This window comes from Neolamprologus multifasciatus, chromosome 4 (assembly GCF_963576455.1).
Source record: "Neolamprologus multifasciatus chromosome 4, fNeoMul1.2, whole genome shotgun sequence".
NCBI classification, from domain to species: Eukaryota; Metazoa; Chordata; class Actinopteri; order Cichliformes; family Cichlidae; genus Neolamprologus; species Neolamprologus multifasciatus.
In genome coordinates, this window is record NC_140442.1 from 19068334 (window position 1) to 19093944 (window position 25611).

Below are 25611 nucleotides of genomic sequence, written 5' to 3' on the forward strand. Positions count from 1 at the left end.
TTAAGAGTCATGTCTCTCTGCCTGGTCTATAGTTGTGTAAACCATTCATGTAGTTCTTGTGTTATATTTGGCAACACATATGTAAATATCATCCACCATTTTGCTGTGATACATTGTTTTCAGAAGTACAATAGCCAGTCCTTTCTTCCTGATACAGCTGATAGTAAGGCTGCCAGTAAATTTAAACTCTATGCTGTAAACCTCAGAAGCCTTGATCAGAGCAAGGATGTCTGCCTTGACCTATTGTAGACTCCGAATTATAGTGTCTCCAGGACACACTGGGCAAGAGGAGAAAAAGTTATCGGTGATAATGTTTTGTCTTGTCATTCTGAGTCTACTACACAACTGTTGGATAGTGGTTTCCCACAAATTCTTCTAAATTAATTCCCGTGTTTATCTCCCTGTGTAAAATATTCCAAAAATGACTTAGTGGATGTGGGCATCACAATGTTCAGGCCATACGCATGTACTGTTCTTAAGGGGTGATAGTCTTTGTGACCCACAAAATATGTATTCCTGACAGTAACAGTTACTAGGCATCAAAATATTCCATGAAATTCCTCAGGAAATTAATGCAGATTGTTTTTGACCCACTTATGGAAGTTTGGGGTAGTAATACAAAAATTACAATTTTGTAAAATGTATAAAAGATAAGTTCAAATTTTAAATGGCACAGTATCAAAAACATGTTCTTTGAGGAACAGCTGGAACATGAAATGATAACAATTTTTCTTTAATTACATATTGCTAGAAAACAATCTCATCAGGTCATTTTAATCAACTAATGCATCCAAGGTGGCCATTATATCAGGGTCTCTGTGTTAGTGAGGCTCAGAGCATCCAGCAGCCAATGCCTCCAGCCAAACTTTCTTCTGAAGGGGCTCTGAAGGAACAAATTACTGCATCATTAGACCGTGAAATTTTTTTTCCATAATAATAATGATAAAACAAAATATTAGGGCTGTCAACGTTAACATGTTCATCAGAAATGACCCAAAATTCCTGAAATGTCTCTGTCAACACATTTCGGGCAGTTTGTCCAAAGTTTGTCCTTTCTGTGCTCCAGATGGGTTGATTGCGATAAAATTTTTAATTTAATAATTAAAATTAATTTAATTTTAATCGCATTAATTGTGATTAACATGTTAATTTTGAGAGCCCTAAAAAATATTAAAAGATAATTTTTAAAAAGTTGAAAGGATAGGGTCTGTGCTTTGTGTCTCTTGAGGACAATAATAAACAGCAGAGTCCTTTCTACATAGAGTCCCAGAGAGTTTTCTGTTGTTTCCTTCGGACATGGTAAACTGGTGCTGAACTGTCGTGAGCTTAATTTCTTGCTACAACTACCTCGATCAAGAATTGTGATCCACTTAGGAATTTCCCCATTTATTAATTTTTTTGAGTAAAGACACTTCAATTTGTTCAGGTTTGCTGATGTTTTGTGTTACTGTGGTATCGGGCACAGTAATACACAGCAGAGTCTTCAGGCTGCATATTCTGTTGGTTTAAAGTCAATTGACTTGGACTCAATGGTCCAAGTCAATGCTGAACTTGCTCTTTAGTGAAGAGTCCGAGAGTCCCCAGTGTATTTCATCCCAATCCACTCCAGTCCTTTCCCTGCAGGCTGTCTGATCCAAGCTGTCCAGTCGCCAAGACAATAAGACAATAATACTTTTAAAAGACTAACAGTTTTCAGAGGATTTTTTTATGACTTTAAACTTTAAACTTTAAACTTTTAACACAATCATACAAAATTAATTTAAAAAATTTCATGTGAAATCACTTTCACTACAAAAATAGGAAAACAAAATTAATCTTCAAAGTTCTTGATGGAGCTGTTTGATCTTTGTTATTGTTGTTGTTGTTGTTTTTAATGTGCTGGACATGCTTTGAATGGAAGAAAGCAAATTCTGACTTGGCTGAGTTTTTGTACAGCGTTGCTTCCTCTTGTGTCACTGTGACTCTCGAGCACAATAATAAACAGCTGAATCCTCAGTCGTCAAGCTGTTCATCTGCAGATACACCTGCTTTCTGCTGTTGTCTCTGGAGATGGTAAAACGGCCTCTGACTGACTGAGAGTAGTAGATGCTGCTACTGCCACTGCTGACATAAGCAATCCACTCCAGTCCTTTTCCAGCAGCCTGTCTGATCCAAGCAGTAGCATAATCACTACTGAACCCTGAGTATGTACAGGTCAGTCTGTGGGAGTCTCCAGGCCTTTTAACCACTGGTTCAGACTCAGTCAGCGTTTGACCCTCAGTACCTACAGAAATGTTAACTATTTAGTTCAATCACTTTTTGTTTTGTCAGTTTAAATGTTCAACAAAATGTGTCCTTACCAGCCAAGAAACAACATAGTATGTGTAAAATAAATAAACAAACAGATGTGATCATTGTTAAAGTCGTGAAAGTTGTTGTCCAGTCAAAAGCTTGTCTATTAGATTGAGTCACAACACTTACTCTTCAACATATATAAATGAACTGAAAGAATGGGATTTGCATCTACTCCTCCTCCTCACTGACAAATACCAGTTTTCTCAAAGTAAAAACTTGAAAAAACAGAAAAGTATAATTTTCCTGTTTTTGATTATAGTTTATTTTTACTTTATAATACATACATTTTCAAATATTAAAACTTGCATTACATCAAAAGACTTATTTCATTCCAAAGGTCTTTTTTTAAGATCTCAAACTCAGAAGTATACATAGAAAGTTGCCCAAGTTTTTATGTGACTACTAATGGCAGGATTTAAGCATTTAGCAGCCAAGCCACTCCTTTACATAGAAAGTGGTATGTGCTGTGTTGTATATGACCCAAAGTTTATGTTCCACTGGCAACATGTTGATGGTATTTGTGTGCATTATATGAAGCCAGTCCCTGTAATTCATTATTTCTACTGCAGCACTTGTGTGTAATATGGGGACTCAGCTGTAAACCATTTATGTGCAGCAGTAGCTACTGGAAATCTTGGTTTCAAGGGCACAACAGTGCCATTAAGAGCCCTTAAAGTTCCTTTTAACAAACTGGTGAAGCCAAAGAGAAATAAAATCATTACTGGACATCAGAAACACAACTTCAAGTCAGTCATTGTCAAACTAACTCATAGTTGCCTAAATAACTAATAAAATAACATGTTTCCTAACTAATTAAAAGGTCATAATACCTTTTTTCACAACTTATTTCAATACTTAAAATTGCTCTGGAAAGTGTAATGGGGAAAATTCTAGTTAACCCTCACATTTACATTTAGGTGTTTATAACTTCACTGTAGGATTTTTGTATAACCTTTGTTTGCTTAGATAAAGTATGTGTATATGTCAGTATCTCCTGCTGAAAAACTGCTTAGCAAAGCCTAAGGATGTTTCACTATCGCTCAGAATGATGAACTCTCAGGAAGGCCAGCATCTGGGAAATGATAGTGGGAGTCTTCCCTGTCCAGCAGCAGCCTGGGTGAGACATACAGAGAGTTTGTGCGATGTTATAAAAGGGACACTGCGACGCCCCAAGGTTAGAGCTCTTATGACTGTATAACCGTGATGTTTTGATGTGTATGTTTGCTCTGCTGCATGCAGTAATAAAATAGCTTGACCACAGCTGACCTGGTTGCAGACTTTATTAACACAAAAATCCACGACAAAAGCAACTAGTTAAGTTCAGTTACTGAATATCATATATTTAAGTCCATTTGCAGTATTTTCATTTTTTCATTGTCATGTAAATAAATAAACAAAATCTTAAAGTACATTAGCTAAGTAAGATCATTTGGATTTCAGATGCAAAAGTTTAAAATATATATGAAGTGAAAGCTCTCTGTGGCTGGTGCATGATGATCAATTACTTTCGCCTCCAAGAAATCCCACACTGAGAAGTTAGATGGATGTTTTCTGTTACCTCCGAGTGTTTTGGCCCAGAGTTAAAACTGAAAGAAGCAGGAGAACTGTGAACCTTTGTTGCAACAGTGGCGTCTGGGCACACAGGAAACTACAGGTTTGATGACTATCACAGTAAGAGACATCAGTTTCAACATAAAAAGAAACTTTGCATTCATGACTACAGAATTTGATGAGACATATTTCAAAAGGGGGCCAGGAGAATTCAAACATTAAACTTTTAAAGCCTAAATCATGAATTAATTGTCAGATAATTCAAATTAAACCATTTGGCAATAAAAAATAAATATATTAAAAAAAACAGGAATTTTATTTTGTATCATATTTGCTACATCCAGCGTTGCTTTGTGCAGTTTTTTGCTTTAAAATGTGAAATTTATTTAGATTTTTATTTGGGGGAGGAAACACACTGATGATGTACATGTCTCAAAAACACAAAAACTGTATGTATCAAATATGATACACTGGGCATTAAGGGGTTAAGAATTTGAGTGTTAAAACAGAAATGTATCAAAACTTAAACAAATCCAACTGCGTTGCTATCCTATTGGAAACATGTAGACCTATGAGCCTCCTCTGAGGTGAGTGTGAGTAAGGAACAACCATCGGGCTCACCAGCAGCAGGACTGGAGCAGGGTATTAGTACACACACACTGTATCACCCAAGTGCTGTAAGAATTTGTAAGGAAAACCTAACAGCACTACAGACACACTGCCTGACAGGTCCCAGTTTTAAATATCATTAAGATTAATCATTCCCTTTCTCCTAAAAGGGAGAAGGAAAAGAATCACTGGATGTGATAAAACAAAGTCCTGTAATTAAACTCACACAGTATGACTGAGTTTGAGTTTTTATAATAAAAAAAACACTTCTGATTTCAAAAAATATGTAGCATGGATCTTTAACATTATTGATATTTATGTGGCTACGTATTCTTAACCACCAGCCCAGCAGATAGTTAACAGCAGCAGTCCTGTCCTGTAGTTCATACTGTTAAACTGCATGTCCTTAACTCGCTGTCAACTTTACTGAAGTCAGATAAGTAGAAAAGAAATAAATCAGGCTTTTGCATCAATTCCACAGGAAACAAAAATGAATTATTCTAATATGCTATAAAAATGTACAAGTAAATATTAGTTTAAACCCTTATAAACTGTTCATACCGTTCATACTTTGACCAAGGTCCCCATAATAAGTTTCTGTTATTACAAAATGTCTACCTGATTTTGATCTACATATCTGTTAAAACGGTGTAAATAGTCTGACCTCTGACATTAATAAATAATGATTAATCATTAATAAATCCCAAAAAGTCAATTCTGTTCATCTGGACATTGTGTTTTTAGTGGACCATGGATGACAAACGTTTCGTCACTCATCCATAGTCTTTGGTCAGTGGTTGTTGGTCAAAGTGAATGACTATTTCCATATTAATGATGAAGAAACTGATCTGAGCTCATTGTTTATCAGTGGTGCTAGTTTCAGTCATTGTGCAAATGTACTGTTTATAAGGTTGGGAAAACCTGCAGTCAGCTGAGACTGAAGAAGTCACTCTGATGAGTTTCTCCCACTGAAAACGCTACATCCAGATGAACAGAAACAACTTTTGGGGATTTTCTAACCTGGATGATTGAGCATCCATCAAGACATCATTAATAAATGTTTCAGTGAGCAGGGAGAATCTATTTATGTTTAATAGCACTTGTTTAGGATAAATATAACAGTCAGTGAGAAATCTTTGCTTACATACTAACAGTGGCCAATTTAAAATGTAAAATTTTAAAACTGGCAGTTGTAAAACTGTTTTGGTCTATGCAAAAGAAAATTATAATTCACAACATTAGTTGAGAGATTGTTATTATATAACATAGAGCAAATGAGCACACACAAGATACAATATTTAATGATATGAGGTCCTGATAATCCCGTATTATTTCTTTCTTTCGGTTCGCTGATCTTTAATAATTTTTCAAAGTGAACTGCAGAAAGCAAACTGAGCATTGTTTTGTTTTTCTGACTTGATTTGATGTGCTGAGTTTTTGTACAGAGTTTCTTCCTCTTGTGTCACTGTGACTCTCGAGCACAATAATAAACAGCTGAATCCTCAGTTGTCAGGCTGTTCATCTGCAGATACACCTGCTTTCTGCTGTTGTCTCTGGAGATGGTAAACCGGCCTCTGACTGACTGAGAGTAGGAGATGTCACTACCAGTATAGTAGATCCAAGCAATCCATTCCTGTCCTTTTCCAGCAGCCTGTCTGATCCAAGCAGCATGAATATCACCACCAAACCCTGAGTATGTACAGGTCAGTCTGTGTGGTTCTCCGGGCCTTTTAATCACTGATTCAGACTGAGTCAGTGTTTGACTCTCAGTACCTACAGACACACAAGAATAATTAGTGACTGTTTTTCAAGAATATCATTTCACTTTCACAACAATGTTAGTAAAACAACTGCACTTTCCTTACCAGCCCAGTAAATTGAAAGGATCAGAAAAACAACCATAAACTCAGGATGGTTCATTGCCAAGGCCATTTGTCTCTGCTCCGTGTACAGTGGTGGTTAATCATGTATTCCCTGTCTTATATTCTGCATCATGTCTTCAAACATGGTAGAGATCATAGTTTGCATCAGCTCCTCCTCCTCAAAGACAAACACACATCCTCTCCTTCAAGTCAACACTCCACATGTTGAATTATTCAACCATTCATACGATTTTTAATACGTTGACTTAATGAGGAATTAAAAACCTTAAGATCAAGGATCTCTTCTGAGAGATTGTTTTTCAGTGTTTTTCTGACATCAGACAAACACAGAATACTGTACCCAGTTATACCAGTTATTTTTTTAAATTTATTTTTATGTGGCTACGTCTCCTGAAACATTTTTTTAAATATGAAATAAAACCACATGATCTTATTTTTGGTTGATTTTTTATTTATAATTTTGACTAAACATTCAGCTACATACACAAAGCTGTGTTTGTGTACGCACACTCAGACATGACTCGCTCAGTGTCACTGCTTAATATTTCTTAAAAATGCAGTTTTCCTTTGTTTGACCCAAAATCATAGATCTAAAATCCATCTGAACAGATAACAGTCACATTTGACCCAGAAAAGAACAAAAACATTCTAATACTCTTTATTAGTAGTAGTAACATCAGCCTGCTTTTATACACACTCCTTTTATTTCTGTTCATACTCCACTGCTCGCACAACTCATCAAAACAGCTGTATTTTTATCATTCACTCACTTCTCTCACTTTCCTGTCCAGCATTTTTAATGTTTCAGTCAAATTACTTCAAACTATTTTCAAATATGTATGAGAGACTATATACAATAACACACAGTCAACAGCAGCAGTGAAATTGCTCTTCAATTGAAAGCAAATATAAACACGTGTTCTCAGAACAGGTTTAACTGCAACAAATCTTCTGCTGTTGCTCATCTGCTGAAAGGTTCAGATGTTCTTCTGCATATCTTGGTTGTGTTGAGTGGTTATTTGAGTTACTGTTGATTTCGGTTCAAAGATGTCTGGAAATTTTCCTCTGACCTCTGACATCAGCGAGGTCTTTTCTCCTGCCACTCACTGAATATTTTCTCTTTTTCAGACCATTCATGGCAGATCAGCAGTTTCTAAAACACCTAATAAAATGGCTGCTTAGTGCACTTTATGTGATGTTATTGGACTATACAGTAGCTGTTGCTATAATCTCACATTATATCTGAGCATTGATTAATTATTGATTACCTTGAATAACAGAAGTAAAGACAAGGAGTCTTTAAGTTTTGTTCATCCAATTATTTTATTCAAGTGTTTGTTACTCATCATTTAAAGCCACCATATTTAAACAGTTATGAGACTAAAACAAGAGTAAGTTTCTTAGAAAAACATCTTAAATTCATTCATGGTCTTAGAGCTCCTCCTCTGGTGGCTTCATGCTACAGTTGTTCAGGCCCTGAGAGGTTTTTGTTCAGGGGTCTTAACAGTTTGTGTTACTGTGAGACTCTGGCACAGTAATATACAGCAGAGTCTTCAGGCTGCATATTCTGTCCATTTAGAGTTACTGTCTTGCTTGATGTGTCTAAGTCAATGCTGAACTTGCTCTTTAGTGAATCTTTATAGTAAGAGCTCCCAGTATGTTTCATCCCAATCCACTCCAGTCCTTTCCCTTCAGGCTGTCGGATCCAAGCTGTGTAGTAGCCAAGAGAATAAGAGATCTGACAGGTGATGGTCAGACGCTGACCTGGCTGCAGTATAACAGAGGGTGGCTGTGTCAGCTGCTCACAGTTTACACCTGTGGAAAAAACACATTGAATGCAGTCAAATTAAAAGTGTGTAGTTTTCATGCTGTCAGTGTTTGTGTTCAGTGAGACTCACAGGATCCAGCAGCCAGCAGCAGCAGCAGAGCTACAGAGAACATGTTGGTGCTGAAGGTGATCTCCCAGGAGCTTCTATTCTTCTTTTGCAACCAGCAGCAATATATCAAGTCTGTGGGGGAGCTTACTTTGCATACAGATGGCGATTAGAGGATCATCAGGGGGTCCTTTTGTCCCTCTGTGGGGGGAAACTCCCACCAGGTTTATATCTGGGACTCTCCACCATTTGACCTTAGAATTGAAGAAGCCTCTCGGATGAGAGGTGAAACGTCTTCAAGTAACTTAAAGAAGTCCAGACGCTTTTCTTTGCAAGCTCCTTTGACTACGATGACCTGGATGACTGAGAACCTTCACAGACATACAGATGGACGCTGATCCATTATTAGAGATACATTGATTGTTCAAGCAGTGAAAGAGACTGTGTTTTTAACATTTTTAAAAGATGAAAAACAAAAACAATCTTAAAAAATGACTCTGAGGTTGAAGGGTATTTCATTCATCAAAACCTGAATTTTAAAAGGTAAATTACAACTAGCCCCGTGACAGATTATTGACCTCTCCAGGGTGAACTCTGCCTCTTTGGCTTATGACTGCTGGAATAAGAATGAGAAAAGCAAGCCAAATATAATTTCTGGTCATTGTTTAAGCCATTTGTCTCTGCCCAGTCTACAGTGCAGACATCAATATTAGAGGAAGAGGAGAACTTCAGTAGTTACGACCTTGCTTGACTCTGTATGTTTAATCCATACAACATGAAAAAGTTTGATTTGATTGCTAATAAAATTTAAAGAAAAAACACTTTTTATCATTTAAAAAATGTTATAACATTTACTGTACATGTAAATGTTATGTTCTATATTTCTGTAAATAAACAAGTACTTTGCACAACTTATTGGTTTATAGATTAAAGTGTACAATATAATAAATAAATACAAGCTCGCAAACCAAAATATTTTTTTTAACGAAAGTATTTTATGTTATAAATTAATCAGTTTATAACTTCATTGATCAGTGAATTCAGTTTCATGTACTGGCCTTTTATTTTAGAGCTTTATCAATACTTACAAACTCACAAAAAGGTTCTTCCTAAGGAGTTTTAAAAAATAAAAAGAAACAACAGGAATTTATTAGCAGTCTTAGATTTTTCTTTCTGTGAATGTGACTGTGGCCCTGTAATACACATGAGTGTATTCGGGCTGAATATTCTGTCCATTTACTGTAGGGTGTCTCTGCTGCGGACTCCATAAAAACGCAACATAACAGAACACAGTTTGCATTCATATAAAATAGCACAGATTCTTTTGAATCATTTTTCTATTCTGTTTTTGTATTGCATTGAATCTGAAGGGAAAAAATGACTGCATCATGAGATTGTAAAATTTGTTTTTCATAACAAATAATAAAACAAAATTAATAAAATAATAATAAAACCGTTCTAACAAGTTATGAAAGGATAGGGTCTTTGCTTTGTGTCTCTTGAGGACATTAATAAACAGTAGAGTTTTCTGATGTCAAGCTGCTCATCTACAGATACAGCTGCTTTCTGTTGTTTCCGTTGGAGATGGTAAACTGGTGCTTAACTGCTGTGAGCATAATTTGTTGCTACGACTACCTCGATCAAGAATAGCAACACAATAAGGAATTTCCAAATTTTTTTCTATTTTTGTTTTGAGTAAATAGACCCTTTAATTTATTATTGGTCTTGGAGCTCCTCCTCTGGTGGCTTCATGTTTCAAATGTGTGCATGCAGTGAGGGGCTTTTGTTCAGGTCTGCTGATGTTATGTGTTACTGTGACTCTCTGGCACAGTAATACACAGCAGTGTCTTCAGGCTCTATATTCTGTCCATTTAGAGTCACTGTCTTGCTTGAAGTGTCCAAGTCAATGCTGAACTTGCTCTTTAGTGAATCTTTATAGTGAGAGCTCCCAGTACTTTTCACCCCAATCCACTCCAGTCCTTTCCCTGCAGGCTGTCTGATCCAAGCTGTCCAATAGCTGCTAAGAGAATAAGAGACCCGACAGGTGATGGTCAGATGCTGACCTGGCTGCACAGTCACAAACTCTGGCTGTGTCAGCTGCTCACACTTCACACCTGTGACAGCAACAGTCAGTATGCTGTGATCATCCTGTCAGTATTTTTTCCAGACAGACTCACAGGATCCAGCAGCCAGCAGGAGCAGCAGAGCCACAGAGAACATTTTGGTATTCAAGATAATCTGATGAGAACTTTTCTTCTGCTTTAACTGACACCATGATTTCAAGTCTTTATAGCAGAGTGTCAGGAAGTTTGCTTTGCACATAGATGGATGTTGACAGATTATAAGAGATCACACTGTGGCAATCAGTATTAACAATGAAAAATTGAGATATTTTAAATAAAAATATTATTTAAAACACAAATATAAAGTTTGATGTGTTTTTCATTCCTTAAAAACTCTATTTAGACAAGGCCGATGAAAATAGTCACATGGCTTGTACACATGGACAGACAAAATATTTAATGTAAAACTGGAGAAGACAGAGTCTTCACAAAAACAATCTCGCAGTGAAGCAGCTTTACTGAATCTTCCAGTATGTTGATGAGTTAAATGTAATCTGTGTAACTTCTGTGAGAAAATGATGTTTCTCACTCCTGTGACACTGTGAGTCTCCAGCACAGTAATAAACAATAAAATCCTCTGCTATCAAGTTATCAAGAACATGAAAAAATATGTACATTGGTTGCATGCAATAAACTTATATTTTCAGTTCCTGAAATCTTTACAGTTATCAGATCTTAATTATCACACAGTGTTTATGTTTAGATTTAAACTGTTTAAACTGTTTGTCATTTAATCAAATTACTCTTATAAATATTCGCTAGTTAACCTGCTCTCAGCGACTGTCAGTGATATGTGCATTTTGAAAATCTTTAAAATTTTACTAAAAATATCTAAAATGTTAGAAGCGCCAAAAAAAGAAACAAAAACAGTTAGTTAAACAAACATCTATATTTTCTCAATATTGCACAATTACACAACTAGACTTCCACTTCACACTACAGGCATGTGATACACACTTGTTTGAACTGTAATATAACATGACAACATAACAGTGAGAAACATACTGCTTATAAATGGATCATCACAATCAAGATAGGGTGTAACAGCAAAGGTACAATAAAATTGTTAAAATGTCAATAATTTTAGTCTTAACTATGTTATTTAACCTGTTTTCTAAACAGTGCTAAGTCTGTTAAAATAATTTTTTAATGGGATTTCTGAAAGCTAGTAAACAACAACAACAATAAAAACACCCTCAGACAAATTCTGATGTTTGCTTATTTAATAACAATCAGAGGTAAACACAGTAGCCCCAAAGTATCTGTGCAGAGTTTTAGTTTGTAGATGTCAAAGTGAAATACAATAAAGACATATCTACTGACTCATGTATTTTCACATCAGTCATTCTTCTAGCATTATGTAACTCACATTGAGTTACATAATAAAATCACTTGAATAATATAATATCTTAAATTCATCAGTGGTCTGAGGGCTCCTCCTCTGGCGGCTTCATGTTATAACTGTTTAGGCACTGAGGGGTTTTTGTTCAACTCTATGGATGTTTTGATGCTGTGGTTCTCTTCCACAGTAATACACAGCAGTGTCTTCAGTCTGCACAATCTGTCCACTTGCAGTAAGTGCTTTGCTGGAAGAGTCTAAGTTGATGTTAAACTTATTCTTTACTAAATCTTTGCTGAATGAACCATGTTTCTCCAGGATTATATTCAGATCCATACCAGTCCTTTCCCTGCAGGCTGCTATAAGTAATGATAAATAAGTCTATCTTTAAAAAGGTACTATTAAAGATTAATGCATGTGGACTGAAAACTAAACAAGATGCTGAGTGCAATTTATAGTAAATATTTGAAATAGATGATCAAATTGATGATTTATCCCAACAGATATTGTTAAATATTTTGGAGATTCTTGTGCCTTTGTTGTTTCCTCTTGTGTTAATGAGATTGAACTGCAGTTCAGTACTATAAATGTGAACAGCAGAAAGTAAATTGTTCCCTTTTCTGATGTGCTGAGTTTTTGTACAGAGTTCCTTGCTCTTGTGTCACTGTGCCTCTCGAGCACAATAATAAACAGCAGAGTCCCCAGTTGTCAAGCTGTTCATCTGCAGATACACCTGCTTTCTGCTGTTGTCTCTGGAGATGGTAAACCGGCCTCTGAATGACTGAGAGTAGTAGATGTAGCTACTGCCAGGGTTGATATAAGCAATCCATTCTAGTCCTTTTCCAGCAGCCTGTCTGATCCAAGCAGCATAAATATCACCACCGAACCCTGAGTATGTACAGGTCAGTCTGTGGGATTGTCCAGGCTGTTTAATCACTGATTCAGACTCAGTCAATGTTTGACCCTCAGTACCTGCAGATAAAAACATAATTAGCCTTTGTATTTCAAGCATATCATTTGTCATCGAGTCATAATGTTTGCAAAAGAAATACTTCTGTCCTTACCAACCCAGTAAACTGACAGGACAAGAAAAACAGCCATCAACGTTGGATGGTTCATTGTAGGAGCCATTTGTCTCTGCCCAGTTCACATTGGTGTGATTCAATCATGTAGTCCTTGTTTTTTATCCTGTAACACATATTCAAAGATGGAGGATATAATTTTGCATGTGTTCCTCCTCAAAGAGAACCGCACTCCAGGTCACAGAAATTTAGCATTCAGCAAGTATTCAGGCTATCATTGTAAAGAAATCAATACTACAGTGCTTAAAATATTTATACACTTGTCATAAAAAAATATATAAATCTGTCAAAAACCTGTTTTTTGGAAATATCTGGTACACATGACTCCTCTGTCAGAAAAGTCAGAAATTAATCAAGCATAACAGTTAACCAATAAAAGTTTTTTTTTTTTCAATTTAGGAAATAAATATCTGTAATTTAACATCTTAATATACATAATAATGTGATTTCCTTTTTTTGTTGCTATTTTTAAATAAAACAATTTAAAAACTGCATGGATAAGATCAGTAATTAACTAGTAACTAGTAATTAATATATAAAAAATATATATTATTATAAGTACTTTGGGGTAGCTGTGTCATAAACCTTACACTGGGTGGTGGTCTATTACAGTTATTAAAGCATCTATGGGGGTTTTTGTCTGTTTTTTCTGCTCAGAAAGAATTTTTATGCTGATATTAACCAGGAAAAGAAACTCTTGAGATTCAGAATCTCTTTTGACTCTTTTGAGTATGTAGGACCGTTCAGAGTGATGGAAACAGGAATTGATAAACTATATGATGAGCTGTTGTTGTGTGTACCTGTATGCATATGAAAGAAAATAACATTTTATTGATAATAAGGAACAGAAGACCACAAACCACAACACCAGCTGCTCCCTCTTAGTTTGCATTTGTGCATTCATATTTAGAGCCGTACTTTTTAAATAACAAAGGAGCTGATTGAGTTTTTGTATATCTTCAACATTCAGACACAGTAATACTGTGCACAGAAGAGTCCTCTGGTTTAAAGTTGGAGAGTCTGAAAAACAACATACTCTTTTCTATGTTTTATTTTGGCGTAATTCAGAAATATCATTAAAAAAGATACTATTAAAGATTAGTACATGTGGGCTGAAAACTAAATAAGACTGTAATTTCAGTAAATATTTGAAATAGATTATTAAACTGATTACTAATCCCAATTGATAGTGTTAAATGTTTTGCAGCTCCTTGTGCCTTTGTTGTTTCTTCTTGTGTTAATGATGTTGAACTGCAGTTCATTACTGTCATTGTGAACAGCATAAAGTAAATTGTTCCTTTTGTGATGTGCTGAGTTTTTGTACAGAGTTTCTTCCTCTTGTGTCACTGTGACTCTCGAGCACAATGATAAACAGCAGAGTCCCCAGTTGTCAAGCTGTTCATCTGCAGATACACCTGCTTTCTGCTGTTGTCTCTGGAGATGGTAAACCGGCCTCTGAATGACTGAGAGTACCAGGTGCTGCTGCCAGTGTTGATCAAAGCGATCCATTCCAGTCCTTTTCCAGCAGCCTGTCTGATCCAAGCATTACTATAATCACCACTGAACCCTGAGTATGTACGTCTGTGGGAGTCTCCAGGCCTTTTAACCACTGACTCAGACTCTGTCAGTGTTTGACCCTCAGTACCTACAAAAATGTTAACCACTTATTAGTTTAATCACTTTTCTTCATATCAGTTATATCAGTTTTTAAATTTAAAAAAACAAGTCCTTACCAGCCATGAAAAAAAACAGAATAAGGAAAATAACTAAATGAACAGGTCCGGTCATTGTAAGAATCAGCTGTTTTTGTCCAGTCTACAGTGGGTATATGAGATTGGGTCCCTGACTCGTATTCTTGAACATTTATAAAGTTACTGAATGTAGGAGTTTTGCATTGACTCCTCCTCCTCAGTAAAAAATAGGGGTGGGTTTTTATAATCGATTTATCGATTAAAATCGATTCTGGCTTGGATTACGTAAAATCGATTCATTAAAATCCTGAATCGATTTTTTTAATATAAATTTATTTTGCCCGAAATGTCAGAATCTCAGGTGAAATCTCACAAAATTTCAACAACCACCAAACAGCTAAAACAGTAAATGAGAGCAGGAACACGGATTCTGCACAAAGACTTAAACACACAGCGCAACCCGCGGATCAGAATCAGTTCGATGTCACCTTTCTCACAGTCGGGGCTGAAAGCCGACAGCCCGCTGATTCTGATCTGTCGGAGGGTCTGCGCTTTGTGTTCACGCCCTTTATGCGCTGATTCTAAAGCTGTTAGTTTGATGTCTCTCCAAACAATATTGACCGAACCAGCAGCAAAAGAGGATCCAAACTACGCTTCACAAAAACATCGTCATGTATTCACTCTTACTTTTACTGTTTTGCTTCAACCACGATGCACAGCTCTCTCTCCCCCTCTCTCTCTCTGTACGGTTTTCTGCATTATTCGCTTGCTTGTTACGCACAAGTCTACCGTTGTTTACAGCGCTATCGGCCGACTTTTTTTTTTTTCTGTTTTATATACTTCCGAAAAGAAAACCTAATTTCTGCCGTTCAATGCTGAACAAATTTAAACTTTTTAAAATTATGCAAAATGCAAAATGCTTAGCCGTGTCTCTAATAAAACCGCTGTAACTTCAGAGGTAATGTTCATATGTTGATTAATGGTTTTCTTTCGTTTTTGATGTACTGCAGAATATTTTTATAAAATCCCAGGCCAGGAAAAATCACCTTCATGTGTTTCTGTGTTTTATCTTCAGCTACTTTGACACAAAGGCATCTGCTGTGATGCTCACACCTTTGATAAAGTCTTGCGTGTGTCAGCTTCCTTTTTATAGATACAAAAATATGTAAACGTACTAATCTGAATTATAATATTTCTGACTGTCAAAATTTCCCATATTCAAATCGAAGTGAATCGAATCGAATTAAATCGAATCGTGGATCGAATCGATTCTGGACCTTGTGAATCGGAATTGAATCGATTCTAAAAATCAGTGACGATACCCAGCCCTAGTAAAAAATACTGCTGTTTCACAAAGTCAAAGCTACAAAAGTAGAAAATTATCATGTACAATTTGCCAGTTTTTTATGATTTTATTATATTATGTTTGTAATTTAAAAAAAATAGAATATTTATTATTAATTAATTTACATATTAAAACTGACAGTGTATTAAGACAGTTATTCACACACTACTTTCATAACATTTTATCGTATACTGCTACTAGTGCTGGCCACTGTGCTCTACCTGTACTTCATCATTTTTTGCATCCACTCGTTGTTGATTTTTCTGCTCACTGTTATTCTTTATTTCTACTGAACACACAAATGTACAGTATTTGACAGCACATTACAGACATAAGTGTGTCTCAGATGGCATAGCTGTGACTTTGCTTGACTCAGCATCAAACTGTTTGAGTCCGGCACGTTGTCATTGCCTTGGTGGTATTAACTGTGGATTAACTTTTCTTTTTGTTGCAACACGGGTCTTATTTTTGATCTAATTCGTTAAGTTATTATTGAGATTAATTTGCCATGACTCTGCCTTGTCAACACTGAGGCTTTTCTGAACGATAATACAATTAGTTTTACTGGGAATACAATTCCTCAGGTGGCTTTGAGTTCTCAGGTGTGCTCTTATCTACAGTGGAGGTTAATCATGTACTCCCTGCCTTATATTCTTTATCACACATTCAACCATCATAGTTTCATATAGATCATAGTTTGCATCAGCTCCTCCTCCTCACAGACAGACAAACACAACCTCTATCATTGCAATTTCTAACAAATTGTAAGTTAAATAGTTTAGACTGACCTTAGAAATGCACAAATGTGAGATATTCTTCCTCTCACTTCATGAGATGACTAACTTTCAGTCCATCATGTTAAACTGTGTCGACTGTTCCCAGCAGACAGAGAAGTAGACTGAAGACCTCAAGTTTTACATCATCAAAGTTTTGCATCAATATCACTGCTGAACCCTGAATATGTACAGGTCAGTCTGTGACAGTCTCCAGGCCTTTTAATAGCTGTTGCTGTTGGCTCTGGTCTACTTAGAGTCAATGTATTGCTGGAAGCATCCAAGCTGATGGTGAACTTGTTCTTTAGTGAATCTTTGTATGATGTATTGTATCCATAATGTGCACTTCCAATACACTCCAGTCCTTTACCCACAGGCTCTCTGATCCAATCTGTCCACCAGCTGCTCACAGAATAAGAGACCTGACTGGTGATGGTCAGATGCTGGCCTGGCTGCACATTCACACAAACTAGCTGTGTTAAGCCAGAAAATTACCTTAGTTGGAAAGTCACATTCCAGAGCACCATTAGGTACTAGAGATGGCACGATACCACTTTTTTATGTCCGATACCGATATCATAAATTTGGATATCTGCCGATACCGATATGAATCCGATATAGTGTTTTTTAATCAATAAAACTGTTTTTTTAATATATTGTTGCATTTTGTATAAGTTCATACTCAAGTTTAAATAAACAACAACACTAAAGCTATTCTGTTATACCTGTATGTAAAAAATACACTGCACCCAAAATATTTCATAGTTCAGCAACACTGATCAATCTAATAAACTTAAACCTACTCAGTCCTTCCTATTCTGGTATTTTAAAGAGTACTTAGCAGAAATATTAAGCAACCTAACTAATAGGGTATAGTAGTCTAGCTTACTAGGGTATATTAGGCTTAACAGTTACTATATACAGTAATGGACTTCTATATATTTTACATAAGATTAAAACTTTGGTTGTAAGATTCAGATAATTATTTATTAAAAGGTAGACATTTTAAATGAGAATAAGAAAGAAAAGTATGTCTTTGTGCCCCTTTTCCCTGTTCATGCCCTATCGGCCCCCCTGGCTAAACTTTGCTAGATCCGCCCCTGCACAGTTACCAGCCGTCAGCTATGTAGAAAAGGATCCTGGTGTAGAAAGAAATATTAAATAAATTCTAACAACAGCTTATCAAGGTTAAACGTGCTGCTGTTGTTCAGCTGCTGGTTTCCTCTTTCTGGTGTAAAGTGGGCCAAAAACAAAGAAGAGAGACGGACTCGCGACAGAAAAGCCGATCAGCTGATCATTAATCAGTTTCATGATTGAAGTAGCAGCAAGAAGAGGCAGTCGCTCCATATATCGGTTGTTAAGCTTAACGTGGGAATGCTTTACAAACATTCAGAGATGAACTTACACACTTGCTTTACTTCTCTCTGGGATAACTTTGTTGGAGATGAAATGCAGGTGAGGCTACAAATACACACAGCTGCTCTATCACGTGAGCACACTGCTCCGAGGTGCTACTGTTATGAGCCGAGTTATGCCGTGTCGCAAGTTTTGTGTGCTTTTTTGATATTTAATGGATCGGATTACATTTTTTATTTCTCTCCGATATCCGATCCAGTAATTTACGTCAGTATCAGACCGATACGTAATATCGGATCGGTCCATCTCTATTAGGTACCTTGTTCTAACCGCCCTGAAGTAATCAACCTACTTATGAAGTGGCTAGGCCCAGAGTCTTCTGAACATGCCAAGAGATTAAAAGCAGTCCACTTAAAGCATCCACCTGCCAGTCTGAAGATGATATGGTTGAGACTAGAGGAACGTTACGGCTTACCAGAAGCAATAGAAAAGCTCTCCAGTAAAGAACCACAGAAGCTTTGTGACCTGTCAGGTCTACTGTGTGAACTCCAAGCTGCAAAGCTATATGGTTATTTATCTGATTTAAGTTACCTTGACACAGCTAGGGGAGTACATCCAATTGTGGAGAAGCTGCCCTTCCATCTTCAAGAGAAGTGGACAATGGTAGGGTCAAAGTTTAAAGAACACCACAATGTTAGCTTCCCACCATTCTCAGTCTTTGTTGAATTTGTGAAATGTCAAGCCAAAGCAAGGAATGATACAAGCTTTACCACACCTTTAAACACAACTCTTTCCTATGTTAACCACATATACAGAAAAGAAAAACCATTAAGCAACCACAACCAAAGGTCATCAGTTACAGTGCACAAGACAGACATATCATCCATCTGCTGATCATCCATTCAGTTTCACACTTTTTTGCATGAAATCGTGTCCAAATACAGCACGTGCCTGTTCCTTGGAGAAAGTGATGCAAGAGAGAGTTTAGCTGGATGTGAATCTCAATATAGGACACGGGGTCACACTGGGTGCAACAGTACAGACTTTTTTGCTCAGGTCTCCTAATTGTTTGTGTTTCAGTGTCTCTGTCTTGCCTCCAGGCTGCACATTCTGTCCATTTATTTTCACCCCGTTGAACTGTATACCTGCTCAGAGAAATTGATAGGTAACATATAATCATGGGACTGTACACTCACAGAGGCTGGCTGTGTAAACTGATCAAACTTTTTCACACTTGTGGAGCAAAACAAGTTTAAGTTTATTGTAGAAATCTTAACAGTATGTTGTGGTCATTTTATCAGATTCTCTGCCTTAGTGAGGCTCAGAGCAGTCAGCACACAATGCCTCCAGCCAAACTTTCTTCTGAAGGGGATCCGAAGGAACAAGTTACTTATCATCAGAGTCTGAATTTTTTTTCATAATAATATTTTAAAAAATAAACATTTTAAAAGATAATAATAAAAAAGTTCTAACAGATTATGAGAGGATGGGGTCTTTGCTTTGTGTCTCTTGAGAACAATAATAAACAGTCCTCTGCTGTTAAGCTGCTCATCTGCAGATACAGCTGCTTTCTGTTGTTTCCTTTGGACATGGTAAACTGGTGCTGAACTGCCGTGAGCATAATTTCTTACTACGACTATCTCGATCAAGACTAGTGACCAGTAAGGAATTTCCCAATTTATTTTTTTGAGTAAAATCGCCCATCAATTCTTTAGTGGTCTTAGAGCTCCTCCTCTGGTGCCTTCATGCTACAACTGCTCAGTCACTTTTGTTCAGGTCTGCTGATGGTTTGTATTACTGTGACCCTCTGCCACAGTAATACACAGCCGAGTCTTCCAAACTTTACAACACAAAGGCTTCACAAAACCATCTTTATTGTATTTCTGAGTGTGAGGATTGAGTTAAATGTATTTTCTATAATTTGAGCAGCAATCAAGCAGTGTTTGACTTAGTGTGATAAGCTTTTGTGCAGCGTTGCTTCCTCTTGTATCACTGCGACTCTCAAGCACAGTAATAAACAGCTGAATCCTCAGTTGTCAGGCTGTTCATCTGCAGATACACCTGCTCTCTGCTGTTGTCTCTGGAGATGGTAAATCTGCCTCTGACTGACTCACAATAGAAGCTTCCACTATTGTCGCTCCAGATGAAAACAATCCATTCCAGTCCTTTCCCAGCTGCTTGTCTGATCCAACCAACATGAATATCACTGCTAAACCCTGAGTATGTACAGGTCAGTCTGTGGGAGTCTCCGGGCCTTTTAATCACGGATTCAGACTCAGTCAGTGTTTGGCTCTCAGTACCTACAGACAAACGAGAATAATTAGTGATTGTTTTCCAAGCATATCATTTCACTTTTATAACAATGTTAGTAAAACAACTGCACTTTCCTTACCGGCCCAGTAAATATAAAGGATAAGAAAAACAACCACGAATTCAGGATGATTCATTGTCAAGGCCACCTGTCTCTGCTCCGTGTACAGTGGTGGTTAATCATGTATTCCCTGTCTTATATTCTGCATCATGTCTTCAAACATGGTAGAGATCATAGTTTACATCAGCTCCTCCTCCTCAAAGACAAACACAAATCCTCTCCTTTACGTTAACACATTACATTTTGAATTATTCAGGCCAACCTTCTGAATGTGATAAAAACAATATGTATTGACTTTTTTTCCTCAGGTCACCCATTCATACAATTTTTAATATGTTGACATAACGAGAAAATGAAAGTCTTGAGATCAGGGAACAACTGAGCAAGATATCAGTAAATAGTCAATCTGAACTTATACTTTTACCTAATATGTTGTTACAGGTTTTACTCAGTCAGTTCGGTTCAGTTCTCACAGCAGAAATTTTATTCTCACTGCTCTTAATGCAGTCGTCCTATTTCTCAATTTTGCCACGGCCAGGAATTCCCTCTCATAATAGGTTTTTCCACCATACTGAGCTACAGATATATTTTGAATGCACAAATAGCCTATCTGACATTAATAAATGGTTGATTACCCTGTTTCAGAGAGCAGGGAGGTGACAGTTATATATCGTATAATGTGGTGGGAATGCAGACAGTTCTTGTAACAGTGTCAAAATCCCCCTGAACTCTTTCACTGCTGTCCCATAATTAAATACACTCAGACATGACGCACACAGTGTCACTGTTTATGATTCCTCAAAAATGTACTTTTCAACTAAAATTGCATTTTAGAACTAATTAGGCAGACAAGATGGGGGACCAAAGCTGACACAGAGCAGGACTATTAAAATAAAACAGGAAGGATATGAGAGGGACAGAGACACAGTCTCAACACTGAACAGAGGGAACACAGAACCAAACCCTAAGAACTAGAACTCGGAAAATACTAAAGCACCGAGGAGCTAGGAATACTTGAGACAGAAACCAAAACCAACAGACTAACAATAACACATCATGAAATCAAGGATTAATAACACAAAACAGAAAACACTGGGTCACCGACGCAGGACCGTGACAACAGTTGAACAGGTGTACCTAATAAAGTGACTGCTGAAAGTATTGTATGTAGTGTGACATTATTGGACTATACAGTAGTTGGTGCTATAATCTCAAATTGTATCTGAGAACTGATTGTATCTTGAATTACAGAAGTAAAGAAAATGAGTCTCTGAGCTTTGTTTTTCAATTATTTTATTCATGTTTTTGTTTCTTTTTTGCAATTTTTGCACACTTGCATTTCATGTAGTCTGTTGTATGTGGCACCATGGCCTTGAAGGATCACTGTCTCACTTCACTGTGTACTGTACCACCGCACATGGTTGAAATGACAATAAAAGCACTTGATTCGTTAGGCGTAATTTAAACCCATCATATTTTAACGGTTATGAGACAACAAGCAGAAGAAGTTTCTTAGAAGATGAAGTTAAGTTTCATTCATGGTCTTAGAGCTCCTCCTCTGGTGGCTTCATGCTACAGTTGTTCAGGCACTGAGAGGTTTTTGTTCAGGGTTCCTAACAGTTTGTGTTACTGTGAGACTTTGGCACAGTAATACACAGCAGAGTCTTCAGGCTGCATATTCTGTCCATTTAGAGTCACTGTCTTGCTTGAAGTGTCCAAGTCAATGCTGAACTTGCTCTTTAGTGAATCTTTATAGTAAGAGCTCCCAGTACCTTTCACACCAATCCACTCCAGTCCTTTCCCTGCAGGCTGTCGGATCCAGCCTGTCCACCAGTTAAGAGAATAAGAGACCTGACAGGTGATAGTCAGACGCTGACCTGGCTGCAGTATAACAGAGGGTGACTGTGTCAGCTGCTCACAGTTTACACCTGTGAAGAAAACGTGTTGAATGCATTTAAATTAAAAGTGTGTAGTGTTCATGCTGTCAGTGTTTGTGTTCAGTGAGACTCACAGGATCCAGCAGCCAGCAGCAGCAGCAGAGCTACAGAGAACATGTTGGTGCTGAAGGTGATCTCCCAGAAGCTTCTATTCTTCTTTTGCAACCAGCAGCAATATATCAAGTCTGTGGGGGAGCTTACTTTGCATACAGATGGAAACTGATCCATTATTAGAGATATATTGATTGTTCAAGCAGTAATAGAGACTGTTTTTTAACATTTTTTTATAGATGAAAAACGAAAAAAATCTTAAAATAACTCTGAGGTTCATTAAAAACTGAATTTTAAAAGAAAATTTTAAACTTGTCCCTGTGACAAGTTATTGACATGTCCTGGGTGAACTCTGCCTCTTTGACTTATGCAGGCTGGAATAAATAAAAATGAGAAAAGCAAGCCAAATATAATTTCTAAACATTGTGGTAGCCATTTGTCTCTGCCCAGTCTACACTGCAGACATCAATATTAAACGAAGAGAACTTCAGAGGTTATGACCTTGCTCAACTCTGTATGTTGAATCCATACAACATGACAAAGTTTGATTTGATTGCTAATAAAATTTAAAGAAAAAAACACTTTTTTTTCATATGAAAAAAATGTTATAACATTTACTGTACATGTAAATGTTGGGTTCTAGATCTCTGTATATAAACAAGTACTTTGCATAATTTGCGCCTTATTGGTTTGTAGATTAAAATGTACAATATAATAAATAAATACAAGCTCACAAACCAAAATATTCTTTTAATGAAATCATTTTATGTCATAAATGAATCACTTTATAACATTATTGATAACTGAATTCAGTTTCATGTACTGGCATTTTGTTTTAGGACTTTATCAATACTTACAAATTCACAATAAAGTCATTGGCAAGGATTTATAAAAAATAAAGAGACACTAAAAAAACAGGAATTTATTCGCAGTCTTAGAGCTTTTTTTATGTGAATGTGACTCTGGCCCTGTAATACACAGCACTGTTTTCAGGCTGAATATTTTTTCCATTTATTGTAGGGTGTCTCTGCTGCAGACGGCACAATGTAACAGAACACAGTTTGTATTTATATAGAATAGCCGATTTTTCAATTCCATTTTTTCTGTTTCATTGAATATAAAGGACCAAATTACTGTATCATTAGACTGAAATTAGTTTTTTCATAATAAATAATAAAGGAATGTGAATAAAATAATAATAAAACAGTTCTAACAAGTTATGAAAGGATAGAGTCTTTGCTTTGTGTCTCTTGAGGACAATAATAAACAGCAGAGTCCTCTGATGTCAAGCTGCTCATTTACTGGTTTTTTTGTTTTTTGTTTTTTTTGGGGGGCGGTCTTCAGGATGCATATTCTGTCCATTTAGAGTCACTGTCTTTCTTGAAGTGTCCAAGTCAATGCTGAACTTGTTCTTTAGGGAATCTTTCTAGTAAGAGCTCCGCGTACTTTTCATCCCAATCCACTCCAGTCCTTTCCTGCAGGCTGTCTGATCCGAGCTGTCCAGTGGCCAAGAGAATAAGAGACCTGACAGGTGATGGTCAGACGCTGACCTGACTGCACAATCACAGAGGCTGGCTGTGCCAGCTGTTCACACTTCACACCTGAGGAGAAAACATGCTTTATGTAGTAACAGTAAGAATCAGTGTGTTGTGGTCATAGTGTTTGTGTTCAGTGAGACTCACAGGATCCAGCAGCCAGCAGCAGCAGCAGAGCTACAGAGAACATGTTGGTACTAAATATGATCTGATGGGAGCTTCTCATCTTCTTCTGTGACTGACAGCATGATATCAGACTTTATATCAGCCTGTGAGGAAGTTTGATTTGCATACAGATGATGCTGACAGATTATGAGAGAAAACAGATCACACTGTGGCATTCAGTATAAGTAGTAAGAAACAATTTTAGTGCAAATAAAAGGAAACATTATTTAAAAAACAAATTTAGTGTTGGATTTGTTTGTAGTTTTGGGAAAGAAAATCCTCTCAATTTACACATGACAGATGAAAAAATTTACATTTAAACTATTTATTGTAAAACTGTACAATACCAAGGCTTCAGTGTGAGTGAGTTAAATGTATTTTTCTTTAATTTGGGGGGAAAAAACTAATATTAGTGTTTTACTTAGTTTGGTGGGTTTTTGTACAGCGTTTCTTCCTCTTGTGTCACTGTGGCTCTCGAGCACAATAATAAACAGCTGAATCCTCAGCTGTCAGGCTGTTCATCTGCAGATACACCTGCTTTCTGCTGTTGTCTCTGGAAATGGTAAAGCGGCCTCTGACTGACTGAGAGTAGAAGATATAGCTGCTATCACTGAGGATCCGAGCAACCCACTCCAGTCCTTTTCCAGCAGCCTGTCTGATCCAAGCAGCATGAATATCACTGCTGAACCCTGAGTATGTACAGGTCAGTCTGTGTGATTCTCCAGTCCTTTTAACCACTGGTTCAGACTCAGTCAGTGTTTGACCCTCAGTACCTACAGAAATGTTAACAGCTCATTAGTCCAGTCATATTTTTTTATTATATATTTATTTGTATAACAGAAATATATGTCCTTACCAGTCAAGAAACAGAACAGAATCAGGAAAACAACTAAATAAAAAGTTTTCATCATTCTAAGAGTCAGTCGTCTTTGTCCAGCCTGCTGTGTGTATATTAGGTTGAGTCCCTGAGTCTTACTCTCAAACACATATAAAGCTGCTGAAAACATCAGTTTTGCATTGACTCCTCCTCCTCAGCAAAACATATCTTAACCTGAAAAAACAAACAAACTGAAAAATTGTGACTTTATTTTATTCTGGTGGTAATTTTACATTAAATGAGAATTCGAAAAAAAAATGTTAGTATTAAGTCATTGGATTATATTGTATTGCATAAGCAAACATACAGTATATTTATACGTTAAACCAATACTGAACAATGTGATATTCAATGTAAAATTTTATTTGTATACTTGTGAATAATATTTAAGCTGCATATTTTTGGCCCTCTCTAATAAAATCCAGGTGGCAGACTCTGTCCTTTTGATTTAAAGCTCTTCGCTCACACCTTCATTTTCAAGATGATGTTCAGACTGTCTGTCCTGCTGACAGTTGACTGTCTGCCCTGTAAATTGCTTCATGTTCATGCATAAATTATTATTTTTATTTAGATCATTTGTTTAAGTCAATACTTTTTTTTTCTTCTGGTTGTTCGGCAGGTTTTAATTGTCAGACTTTGGAGTCCATTCCCTCCACTCCAGTGTTTAAAAAGCCCCAAGAAGCCTTCAGTCTTTCCTGTAAAGGAATCCGTTTCA

At 36.8% G+C, this 25611-nt stretch overlaps 1 protein-coding gene and 3 gene segments (V, D, J or C); all 4 read right to left on the reverse strand.

Annotated features, from left to right (window-relative positions):
* Positions 1-5954: 5954 nt before the first annotated feature.
* LOC146520279 (uncharacterized) lies at positions 5955-12857 on the reverse strand. Its single transcript, XM_085157596.1, has 4 exons — positions 12778-12857; positions 12379-12685; positions 6360-6454; positions 5955-6267 (listed from the first exon to the last, which is right to left on the reverse strand). Exons 1-4 carry the CDS (start codon positions 12842-12844, stop codon positions 5957-5959), a joined length of 780 nt encoding a protein of 259 aa, XP_085013722.1. The 5' UTR covers positions 12845-12857; the 3' UTR covers positions 5955-5956.
* LOC146520280 (immunoglobulin heavy variable 4-38-2-like) lies at positions 7875-8378 on the reverse strand. The segment is given in 2 exon segments: positions 7875-8192; positions 8276-8378. Coding segments are annotated over 2 exon segments (345 nt in total).
* A 7059-nt stretch (positions 12858-19916) lies between the features above and the next one.
* LOC146520281 (immunoglobulin heavy variable 3-33-like) lies at positions 19917-20506 on the reverse strand. The segment is given in 2 exon segments: positions 19917-20260; positions 20353-20506. Coding segments are annotated over 2 exon segments (354 nt in total).
* A 1451-nt stretch (positions 20507-21957) lies between these two features.
* On the reverse strand, positions 21958-22385 carry LOC146520282 (immunoglobulin heavy variable 4-28-like). The segment is given in 2 exon segments: positions 21958-22259; positions 22343-22385. Coding segments are annotated over 2 exon segments (345 nt in total).
* Positions 22386-25611: the final 3226 nt, after the last annotated feature.

What these genes read in the sequence shown, in the direction of transcription:
- LOC146520279 (XM_085157596.1), bottom strand. Translation starts at nt 12,844, where the DNA reads ATGGCTCCTACAATGAACCATCCAACGTTGATGGCTGTTTTTCTTGTC. An exon ending in TATTGTGCTCGAGAGGCACA is followed by an intron (nt 6,455 to 12,378) that starts GTGACACAAGAG and finishes AATACATGATTA; the next exon opens with ACCACCACTGTACACGGAGC. An exon ending in CCTTTCAATTTACTGGGCTG is followed by an intron (nt 6,268 to 6,359) that starts GTAAGGAAAGTG and finishes GTGTGTCTGTAG; the next exon opens with GTACTGAGAGTCAAACACTG.